The 12,329-nt window shown below is 41.6% G+C and overlaps 1 protein-coding gene across 2 annotated transcripts in view; it reads right to left on the reverse strand.

Moving 5' to 3' along the window:
- The window catches only part of SLIT3 (slit guidance ligand 3), an 801,478-nt gene that overhangs the window by 120,159 nt on the left and 668,990 nt on the right, over positions 1–12,329 (reverse strand). For both annotated transcript variants that reach the window (XM_073355953.2, XM_073355954.1), the window contains 3 exons: positions 10,558–10,626; positions 9,712–9,783; positions 9,455–9,526 (listed from right to left, as the gene is read on the reverse strand). In XM_073355953.2, the coding sequence (XP_073212054.1) occupies positions 9,455–9,526; positions 9,712–9,783; positions 10,558–10,626 (213 nt within the window). The remainder of the gene's footprint in view (positions 1–9,454; positions 9,527–9,711; positions 9,784–10,557; positions 10,627–12,329) is intronic.

Genomic DNA, 12,329 nt, shown 5'->3' on the forward strand with positions numbered 1-12,329 from the left:
TAGGGACTGCAAGATTGGGCCTGTTCATTAAGTGCTCAAAAGCCAGAACTGAATATAATGGCCTTGAACTAATTACCATTATAATGAGCTCACTACTATGTTATATTTCTGATCTCTGCCATTATTTTTTTGTATGCCACAACAGGGAGCTGCCTAATTTGCAGGCAATGGTGCAGTGGGAATGAAGCATTTAAGCTGATTTCCTTGGTTGTCTTAAGCCTCCTTATTTTGTAAATATTTAAATGAAAGCTGAGTTCAGCTTATAAAAGCCTGATCCCATGAGGGGCTCAACACCCACCAAAAAGCCTGGATGCAAGGGCTCCCACAGCAACCAATCCATGTTGAGGACCCTCAGATATCACTGGAGATTGTAAGTACCCTGTGTTGTGTGTCTGTATATTTTAGGTTACATTTGACCCACGTGTCTTTAAATACTTTGCCAGACATACACACACATTAGTTCTTTCCATATAAAAAAAAATTAATGAAAATTAAATCATTTAAAAAGATCTGTCTACCCATGACCAGGACACTTACATTTCAATTTATGCAGGTGCCAATCAACTAAACAATACTGCATAAACTGGATATAAAAGCAAAGTGGTCCAGAGGAAGAGCAGCTCTAGGAGTTTTACAAGCACACGGTATGCTGTATTTATGGGAATGTACCTTTCCCACAGTGTATGTTTTTCTGTATTTACATGCACCCAACTACAGTTTACATTTCACTGTTTATCAGTGACCCTGCTAGGCAGCAGTTCTGAACATGTAAAGCTGCTGGAACACTTTTTGTAACTCATTTCATGACCTGGGCCGTCACGTTATTGCAAAAGTCACGCTAACGACTGGGGCCTGGATTCTGCAAACGCTGACACTGGGGCTTAACAGTAAACATGAGTGGCCCCATTCATGTCAATGGGGACTGCTCATGTGCCTAAAAGTAGTGCATGTGCATAGGCACTTGCTAGATGGGTTCTGAAAAAAGGATAAAAAAAAATACAAGCGAGAGAGACAGAGAAGCTGAGCAGCACAGCCAGAGAGAGAGAAAGAGAGAGAGAGAGAGAAAGAGAGAGAGAGAGAGAGAGGACATGAAACATGTAACTAAATTACCCATTCATGGGTATTCTGATTTTCAGATACATATATTCTATTTATTGTTCACAGAATAAATATAAGGAAAGCAGAAGGATTTGGAAAGATACTGAATCACACATGAAAGAGGCCAGTTACCTTCAGAGGCAAACACAGCTCAAGATGATGAAATATCGCACATATTTAAAAAAACAACCACCACCAACAACCCTGAAAATGTGGAAATTGTTTTGCTGATGTTTTCTCTTTTAAATTCTCCTGAGAACACAGATAATACATGACAATAACAGATTGCACACTGTCACTCGGAAGCACTTTCTCCCCTTTGGAGAATTGATTTTTAATAACAACATAGATGACATGTGGCAAGAGTTGTAGCTGACACCAGAGTTTTGTAGGCCTTTATAAATCAAATCAATCTGGAGGTTTCCAAATGCATAGAGCACAGACAGAGACTCTCTTTTGGGCTTCATTTCACTAATGTTGTTTTGCGCAGGACTGAGGTTCTTTTAAGATTTGATTAGCAGATCTTCAAAAAAAGCCAAGAGCCAGCTTTTGAATTTTTAAAAGCCACCCTTTGTTTGTGTCACAGTCCAGGCATGACCTGTAGAAACCGAAATTAAATTACGACTCAGCTACAAAAAACCCCTGGAGTGACCAACAACTGGGAATGGAGACATGGTTAGGAGTGCATGTCCAGTGGGAAAATTGACTAAGAATTTGCCATATCACAGCACCCATCCACAGCCACCAGGAACCTCTCCAGACCGCCTGAGACCTAATAATTGTACTTCGCTTTTCTACATAACCTTCGATCGAAGGATCTCAAAGCACTTTGCAAACACTCAGGGCATTATTTGAGATGCTGCAAATCCACAATTCCAGACAAAGTCAATAGCATCTGCAGATGCACAGCATCTCTGAAATCCAGACCCAAATTAATTAGGTGTCAGGACATCAGTGATATAGCTAAGTATTAACCCCATGCTACAGATGGGGAAGTTAAGGCTCACACGGGATGTTTGTGACAGGGACAGGAAACAGAGACCAGACGCTCTGACAGGTAGGACTGTGCTTTTGTCACCCGACCACCTTTTCCTCTCCAAATGCACCAATCAAACCTGGCTTGAAATCTGTATAACAATCAATGTCCAACTGCTAACCATTCTTTCCTGTTTTAGTCTGAATTGATTACCTTAGGCTCTAAAATGCAGGAATGATCACATATAATGCTAATAGAAAGGGTATGCCTTCAAAGTAAGGAACAGAACATGATTTCTTCTCTTCAGCCCAACTACACTGCAGAATGAAAACACACGGCAGCTTAAAATTTCAGGAGCTTACATATAATGTTTAATTAGGAGCAGAGGTTTGCAAATGAATAGTCACAAGGATGATGAATGGCACACAGAATCTTTTACCGTTAAACTACCAATTAATATGTAGCAATACGTTTTGGTCACAACTAGAGGTAAGCAAAAAATGTTCAGTGAACAGTAAATTTGCCAAAAAATAATTTTGGGGGGCACTGAAACGATTTGCGAATTTGCGTCACATTCGGCAAATAGTTTCAACTGAAAAAAAAAACATGAACGCAAACATTCTGAAAATGTGGTTTCAAACTGACCTTTCATTTCCAATTGTTTTCCTTGACCCAAACAATATTTTTTTGTTTTGACAAGAAAAACTGAAAAAAAATTCAATTTTGTTTGAAATGAACCTATTTCCCCCCTGGATTTCCCATTTTAGCCATTGAACCGAAAAATCAGCTATTCGCTGAGCTCTAGTCACAGCCAGACTTGATGGTTAGAGGCCTGTGAGAAAAACTGAATGTCTCAGTCCAGTGACCAGTGGACAAATGACCCCCACCCAATTGGCACATTCACTGATGTCTTTACGGAGGCCAAGCATGGAGATTTCACTATTCTTCTCACCAGGGCAGAATTTAGCACCTTGAAAGGGCAGTTTGGGGTAGATCATGCTGTGGGTGCCCATGATGTAGCTGTTTGGTGGAGAAAGAAAGGTCTTCAATCTCCAAGGCTATTAGTCTGGCATTCTTCATGAGCGCTGCATTCACTGAGTACCTAAAATCAAACCTAATAGAAAGGTCAGAGCTATGGGAAGATTTTCCTTTCATAAATCTTATTCCTCCGAAGTCCCACTGCAGCATTTTACCAGTGGTAGCAAATCCCCCAGAAAGCAATCAGTCACTGTCTGACAAATAGCTCTGTGAGGTAAGTGTTCAGTGGGGTGCACAGTACTTAGCTCTATCCCAAATCCTCTTATTTCGGACTGGAGGTGTGGAGATAAATAACTCTCAGTGCTCAGAAAATACTGTCCTGTGGCTCAAAAATGCAGGCAGCAGACCTTCTGCTCTCCAGAACAATGCTCACTGAAACAATGAAACCCACTCTAGTCTAGGAGCATTAACCTCTGTAAGCCTCCTTACCAGCCTCAACCTTCATAATCAGTCATTATTTATGTGATTATGGCCGGAAGGATTTTCCTTATCAGTAACATGAGGAACTATAAGTTTGAACATGAAGAACTCCCACCACTGCAGTAACCCTGGTTTACTTTCCTCCCCAGTGTTTCATTTAATATGTAGAAACTTGTCATCTGTACAGCTTAGCAGGAACAAATCAATGCAAGATCAAACCAAAGGGGACAGACAGTTACGCTAATAACAAAAATATTTGGCACCTCTACTGCCGTTTTGAATAGAAAATCCCAAATCACTTCGCAAAAGTAGGTAAAAGTGACATGCTGATTTTAACCCTGGGGAAACTGAGGCACAGAGCAGGTAGGAATCCTGCCCAACTTCACAGAATCAGTGGCAGAGCTGAGAAAAGAACTTAGGTTTCTTCATTCTTGGTTTATATTATGGTGTGGGTGATCAAAGGACTACCTTGAACAATATGGCAGACAAGAATGGTCTTTTGCGATCATACATGTAAAGTGGATTTGCTGGGAAATATCGAGGGGGAGGTGAATGCAAATCTGCCCCCCAAACACACTGTTCCTGGAATCTGAAGTTCAAGGCCCAAACTCTATAAAGTAAAGACTGAACTTATGTGGCAACACTATTCATAAGTCTTTGGAGAGAAAGCAAAATGTAGACATTGGCCTGTTTAGGTAGTCTCACTTACTGAGGATATTACAGTGTTGGCAGGGAACTGTGCAGCCTGGACAAATCCCTGATCAGGAGGGAAACACACAGGTTTCCATGCAAGAGAGGGGATGACTAAGGAACCAGGAGCCTAGAGTAGGTGTTTTTTGTGGACCATGGATGTGAAATACAAATACAGTTGATCTGAACTGTGACACTCAGATGTGGCCACCCCATGGGTGTTTGAAATCTGAAAACCAACTTTACAAATGGATCCCTCCCTTTACAATGAAAGCTGTGGCTCCAAACAGCCTTAGACTTTAGGGGGCTTGAAATCCAGATCTGTATTGCGTGACTTGAGCTTAACTCTTCTAACAAGAAAGAATATGAAGTTTCATTTATTTTAGAGTACTTGAAAGTTCCTCCTACGCTACACATACTATGGAGCCGAGTTTTGCAACCACTAATCGTGGCCATCCTGCTGCTACATGCCATACCAGAACTTACTTAACAAAGGGGAAAAATATTCTTCTGCAAAGCCCCCAAGTCTTAACAATGGTTATAACTTTAGATGGGCAGTTCCAAAATACTCTGTAGATAACTAGAGTGAAAGTCAACTCTCTGAGATGTTGGTAGGTGAACATGTGCCACATAACACTGTGTTAGTAGCTTAACATTTGTAAAACAATTCAGAAAAATCAAAGATATTAAAGAGCATGAACCTCCCTTGAGGTTCCCCTTATATGTTCCACTCCATATTACTCAACCAAACAGTTTTAGACCAAAACTTTCTGAAGGAACCTCATCTTCAAGGGGATCCAATTTGGGAGAGCAAGGCAGAGCAAGAAGTCACAAGGAAAGTAAAGAGCACTTTAAGAAGGAAAAATCCATGATTTCAAGAAATAGGACTCATTCCCCCTAACTGCTAAGACTCCCCAAGTCTGGAGTCTCAAAAGAAAAAAGGAGATTTTTGTTGTTTGTTTAGTTTAGTTTTATTTGGGGAGGGCAAAAGCATGGAGCGAAGTTCCCTTTCCCCCCATTATGTTTCCTAACTTTGTTCCCAAGAAAAATTAAAGAAGACACTAGTAAATTTTGTCCTTACCACAGGAAATTTGGGACAAGGGGCTGCCATAAATATAAAGGGATTGCAATTTTCCTTACCAATATTTTCTTTTGCTAATCATTCATTGGGTTTAAGTCATGTATTTGCATCCACACTGCCCAAATTAAAAAAAAGATGGAAAGCCTGTTTCTCCTCTCCACATCATACTCCTGGTCACATGGTACTGACTCAACCCTTTCCCCTACTATTAAACTGCATTACAAACAGCTACAAATAGTAATTATTTGTGTAATGTTACTTCTCCATGTAAGTGATAGCTTTGGTTGCCACAGATATGTTATACAATCACAGATGGGACAGGAGGTGCTCCATGGTGATATACTATACGGTCTATATGAAATAGTTTGAGAACCTCTATTATATCACATCACTTTCATTCCTATGTATGTTTGATCAGTAATTTACAATAATAAAAAGAGAGATCAATGCAGGTTTGTATGTGGTGGTGGCAAATTTGAGATGATGGCTCTTTACAGGAGGGAAAGTTCTTGTGAAGTATGATCAAAAGAAAATTTCCTTAAAGTAAAAAATTAATGTTTTTATTGAATGCTGTAGCAAGGAGGTGGAACAATAAAGCTGAGGTGTAAAGCACTAAATAGGGCAAGAAGAGTTATGGATTGTCTTGCACAATCAAACCTCGTATCATTATTACATGGTGGATCCTCATTTCCCTCTGGTCTGAGAGGTTCTCATTTATCACAGCAATTCACAGAGCCATGGGTATAAAATATGAAAGTAAAGTAGACAACCAGCCTGTTGCAGTCTTTCCCCTGCCATTTGAATGTTTCTGCTCTGATTCTTGATTTCCACTGAGTACCAGATAAACATAGCTGTGGTAACTTAATTTAGGTTTTCACCTGCTTTCTGCACTCAGTATGCTCTTCCCCCCATGCTCATCCCATGATTCTGATCCCACTCATAATATGCTTTCAGTGCATTGTATCACAGAGGGGATTTCATCAGCTGACCCATCCTGGCAACCAGCATAGGCAGACAGCTACCTCCAAATCTACAATGTCAGCGTGCCAACCTGACCATCCTTGGGAACAGTGAAAACAGATACCTATACCCATCCTCGTAGAGGCAGAGAATCACTGTTGCAGGCACTAATTGCTCAGCCTGACAGGGAGAAGTCACTTCTTAATTTGGCTCTCCCATGCCAGAACATTACAAAGCCATATATCTGGCTGGAATAATCATCTCTGTTCCCGCTGATTTCCGTGTACTACACAATCCAGGAACTGTCCTATGAAATTCAATAGGGTTCGACAGAAGTTCAAGTTTTGTTAAAAACTTTTAGGATTTAAAAAAGAGATACTTGCTATAGTTTCTGAGGCATCCTCTAGAAAATTATACCCATGCTCTAGAGTTCTATCGGTTTCTATAGGCCACAGGGGAATAAATGGAGAGATGTTTTCCTCTGTTCTGCACAGGCTGTTACCATTTTGTGTTCCAGCAGACAAATACACTGTAGACTGTCCCATGGAGACCTTTCTTGCTCATTCTTGTCCCCATAATATTAAAGCAAGGAGATTTATACTGAAAGTATATGGTTACTGTCTGCATGTGAAAAAGCTTACTATTCACCTGCGTCACCTAGATGTAAAGGGAAATCATGCCTCACCAATCTACTAGAATTCTTTGAGGGGGTCAACAAGCATGTGGACAAAGGGGATTCAGTGGATATAGTCTACTTAGATTTTCAGAAAGCCTTTGACAAGATCCCTCATCAAAGGCTCTTAAGCAGCGATCTCAAACACAAATCACCATGAGGGCCACATGCAGACTAGTACATTGGCCCAAGGGCCGCATCACTGAAAGCTTCCATGAAGCCCTGCCCCTGCTCCGTAGGCCTCTTCCCACCCCTTCCCTGCCCCCATTCCAACCCCTTCCCCAAATCCCTGCCTCGGCCCCACCTCTTCTCCACCTCCTCCTCTGAGCGTGCTGCATCTCCGCTCCTCCCTCCTGGAAAGTCCTAAGCCCTGCCAAACAGCTGTTTGGTGGCAAAGCACTGGGAGGTAGGCAGAGGAGCAGGGGACGCAGCGCGCTGGGGTGGGGGGAAGGAAGAGCTGGGGGAGGAGAGTTTGGTGGGCTGCAGGAAATAACTCCGGGGGGGGGGAGGAGAGGAGGCAGGGGAGCTTGGAGGGCCGCAGAAAATAACTCCGTGGGCTGCATGAGGCCTGTGGGCTGCATGTTTGAGACCCCCTGCTCTTAAGCAAAGTAAGCTGTCATGGGATAAGAGGGAAGGTCCTCTCATGGATTGGTAACTGGTAAAAAGATAGGAAACAAAGAGTAGGAATAAATGGTCAGTTTTCAGAATGGAGAGAGGTAAATAGTCGTGTCCGCCAGGGGTCTAGACTGGGCCCAGTCATAGGCATGGGAAGTAGGGTGTGGGGGGTGCTGCAGCACACCCAGGTTTTATGCATGGTCCTGGCTGCATATGTGGGGTTCCAGCTGCTGCCCCCCAGCTACTGACCATGGACACAGGGTCCTGCATCATGGCTGCTGGCCCTGTGCCTGGGGGTCCCAGCTGTCAGCCCGCTCCTGGCTGCTGGCCCCACTCCCGCCCATGCACATGGCGTCCTGCATCCTGGCTGCTGGCCCTATGCCCGGCTCCTGGACGCGCATGCAGGGTCCCCGCTCCCAGCCACGCATGTGGGTCCTGGGTGCTGGCCCTGCTCCCGGCGCACACACGGGGTCCCAGCTGCCAGCATGTAGGGCTCTGCTACTGGCCCTGTGCCTGCCCTCAGCCGTGGCCCCAGCCTCAGCCCTTATCCTTGTCCCCCCTCCTGGAGACACGGCCCTTCTCCCAGCCTCAGCTCATGGGGTGGTGGGGTGGGGTTAGGGGGCGCACGAGGTAAAATGTTTGGGGAGAGTTTTGCTGGCTTTCAGCACCCCCACTATAAAAAGTGTTCCAGCGCCACTGGGCCCAGTCCTATTCAACATATTTATAAATGATCTGGAAAAAAGGAGTAAACAGTGAGGTGGCAAAATTTGGAGATGATACAAAAATCCTCAAGATAGTTAAGTCCCAGGCAGACTTGAAAGGATCTTTCAAAACTGGGTGACTGGGCAACAAAATGGCATATGAAATTCAGTGTTGATAAGTAAGTAATGCACACTGAGAAACATACTCCCAACTATACATATAAAATGATGGGATCTAAATTGGCTGTTACCACTCAAGAAAGAGATCTTGAAGTCATCGTGGATAGTTCTCTGAAAACATCCACTCAACGTGCAGAGGCAGTCAAAAAAGCAAAGAGAATGTTGGGAAGCATTAAGAAAGGGATACCTAATAAGACAGAAAATATCATATTGCCTCTATATAAATCCATGCTATGCCCACATCTTGAATATTGCATGCAGATGTGGTCGCCCAATCTCAAAAAAGATATATTGGAATTGGAAAGGGCAACAAAAATGATTAGGGGTATGGAACGGCTGCCAAATGAGGAGAGACTGGGACTTTGCAGCTGGGTAAAGAGACAACTAAGGGGGACTATGTTAAAGTTCTGTAAGATCATGACTGGTATGGAGAAAGTAAATAAGGACGTGTTATTTACTCCTTCTCAGAACACAAGAACTAAGGGTCACCAAATGAAATTAATAGGCAGCAGGTTTAAAACAAACAAAAGGAAGTATTTCTTCACATAATGCACAGTCAACCTATGGAACTCTTTGCTAGAGGATGTTGTGAAGGCCAATACTATAACAGGGTTCAAAAAAGAACTAGATAAGTTTATGGAGGATAGGTCCATCAATGGCTATTAGCCAGGATAGAGAGGGATGGTGTCCCTAGTCTCTGTTTGCCAGAAGCTGGGAATGGGCGACAGGGGATGGATCACTTGGTGATTACCTGTTCTACTCATTCCCTCTGGCATTGGCCACTGTCAGAAGACAGGATACTGGGCAAGATGGACCTTTGGTCTGACCCAGTATGGCTGTTCTTATGCACCAGTTGGTACAGGATGTGTTGCACAGAAGTACAAGTACATTGAAGCTAATTGTGTGAAAATATTTATGGTGTACTGAATCAAGCAAAAGCCATCTGCTCATTAAGAATCCTGCTGTCATCGACAGCATCCTAATAAGCTGTAACCCAGACCTATTGAACAAGTATTACTTACAGCACTCGAAGAGACTTGAGTCCATTAAATGCATGGGCTGGAATACACCGGAGTCTGTTGTAGCTCAGGATCCTAGGAGAATCAGAAAATGCAGTTACAGTATTATATGTTTCTTTGGTTATTTTGCTACTAATTTACTTAAGAAGCAACATGGAAAGCCATCAGTTTACATAACAAGAGAGATACTCGTTGTTTAATGCAACTGATTTTGTACTGAACAACAATTAAAACTGATGCCGGAACCACTGATTACTTACAGCGTTGATAGCTGAGTCATGTTGATGAAGGTGTAATTGGCCAATATGCTGATGCTGTTGTTGCTCAAGTCACTAAAGAAATACACACAGCAGATACATCATTTATATGAATGACTTTAAAAACAAGTCATTTTTAAATGTTAAAACGGACTCAAGCAGCAAACTAAGCATTTTCAAAGCTAGCTATTATCAATTGCCATCGTCTCTTATAATCAGCCTTGGAAGAATCCCTCAGCAAGGCACATCTGAGTATTTCTCTATGAGACTCTCAAGCATCTTCTAGGGCACATTTTCAGTGCATTGCAACATAGAAGCAATAGATGTAAAAGAAATTTCTGGACAGGTGAGGCAGTCATAGGCGCACAATGAATTTATCACATGGATCTGCAACTTGTCACATTGATATCTCCTCCACAGGTAGCGTGTATGTATTTTGTATACACATACACATGCAATTACTGCAGAGTACTAGGGTGAACAAAGTCTGATTGATGGGATCTATTTTGAACCTACAGTTACGACAACTCCACTTCTTCTACATCAAAAAACGAAAAGGCTTTGTTAGGTGCCTTCATTTTCCCAGTGCTATAATATCATAAGCAATGGTTTAACCATAAGAAATTGATGTCTGCCTTTTAAGCCTACCAGCGTTGTACGGGTAAATCTGCCACACCCAACTACAGTCACATAGTACATAATAGTTTTACAAACACTTAAAGGAAACAATTGCTGACATGCTAGGCACTCAGAAATGAGTTCCCAATGACAGTTCCCCATATTCCGCTCAAGACACACAGAGGAAAGAATCATCTAATTTTGCTGGCATTAAAACCATGCATTTCTTACATCAGTGTCAAGTGTCTGAAGGTCAACAGCTCCTTGGGCACAGCTGTTAAATGGTTTCCTTCCAGATATCTGAAAAAGAGTCACATTTGGATGATTAGGCACACACGTTAATATGAACTTTAGCCAGGTCAGGCTGCGTCCCTTGTATTTTTGGGGAAATGCAGGATCTATTAGAACTTTAAAGTAGTAACTAGGGATGGAATCTTTGAATCATCACAGCTTTGAAACTATACTAAAACACCACTAGAATTTATTTGCTTCACAAATCCATAGTATCCAGTGCAAAGCACCATAGTAGCTTGTTGGTGGTTTTGCTCAGAAATGTGAAGTGAGTATAGCAAGAACCCTTGACCTGCAGCTCAAATAAAAGCTCATTTAGCTCTTCATAGAAGACTCTTATAGAAAGAGAAAAAAATCACACATGGTGTGCTCTTGGTATAAGGTTATATTTAATTAAAGTTTTTACAAGCAACTCTAAATGCTAATTTACCCCATTAGAACAATTTCTGCCCTCTGACTGCAAACAGCTTGTACAGACAGTATTTAAATAAACCCTTATCTAGTATGTTGCATCCCTTGATATTTGTACATCAGAACCTCACTTATTCCAACAGGGCCAACCCAAACATCTGATTATTTTCGAAAAGTTTCATTGCAGCAATCTCCTATCTGAGACTTCTTTTTTTATTATTATTTTTACAATCTACAGTAATACAGGGGGAGATTTTCAAAAACACAAGTCATGGTTGATTAACTCCCATTTGTACTCCGCAAAATCTCTCCTACATTCAGCAGGTATACTTAACACAATCGACTGTATTTCCAGGCTAGGTATGCACTGCAGCACCATTGAAAAAAATTAGTTTTGTCTTTAAAAAAAATACATGTTGTTCACAGGAATTCACTCTGCAGAGCAAGAAATCGCCTTTAACACAGGAGGAATTTTAAATGGCCAGGAGTATATATCAACATAAATATTGTCTGTTTAAGACCAAATACATGACAACAAGTTTTTAGCCCTGGAAGGTTCTACCTATACCCGAGAACATGGTCAATCTTGGGCATGTAATTCTCCTTAACGTTCATGTACACAGAAATCCCCACATGTCAAGATGTGAAAACTATTCCCTAAGATTAAGTACTAAATGCACCAATCATTGAACAGGAGCTACCTGAATACACACAATACATGCTGGACTATAATGTTCTCTTCCAAAGTTATGACCACTTACTCCTTAAACACATTTCATTATTTAATGAAATATATAAAGATTGTAATAGCTCTGGGTTAATTACAAGTGTCCTTATACCAGAGACACTCAAATCATCACTTAATTTGAGTCTGAAAAAAACTTATTATAACTCCTAAAATTTTACTAGGATGTCCTCATTTAACAATGCTGGTTATGTATCTCCATTGCAAAGCATCAGAAATTACATATGCAATTATGTGGTTCACCTGTGCACACATGGATGTGGTATATAGGTGCTTATTCACCCACACATGTGCAAATTCAATTTGCACAAATACAAGCAGTAGCACATATGCAGCTGGGTGAAAAAGAACAGATCCTTTATGTCAATTTGTGGCGTCTCATAAAACCTCTCAATTTTAAATACATCCCTATTTAACACTATCAGGTCAAGGTAAGCCTGGTACGGTCAAAGTATTAAAAAGCAAAGAAAACGCAAGAGCGATTAATTATGGAAGTATTGCAAAATAGAGATATTAGGAATGGTGGTTAAGGATTTGAAAGTGCTTCCAATAGCTA

The sequence above is a fragment of the Lepidochelys kempii genome, chromosome 8 (genome assembly GCF_965140285.1).
Source record: "Lepidochelys kempii isolate rLepKem1 chromosome 8, rLepKem1.hap1, whole genome shotgun sequence".
Taxonomy (NCBI): domain Eukaryota; kingdom Metazoa; phylum Chordata; order Testudines; family Cheloniidae; genus Lepidochelys; species Lepidochelys kempii.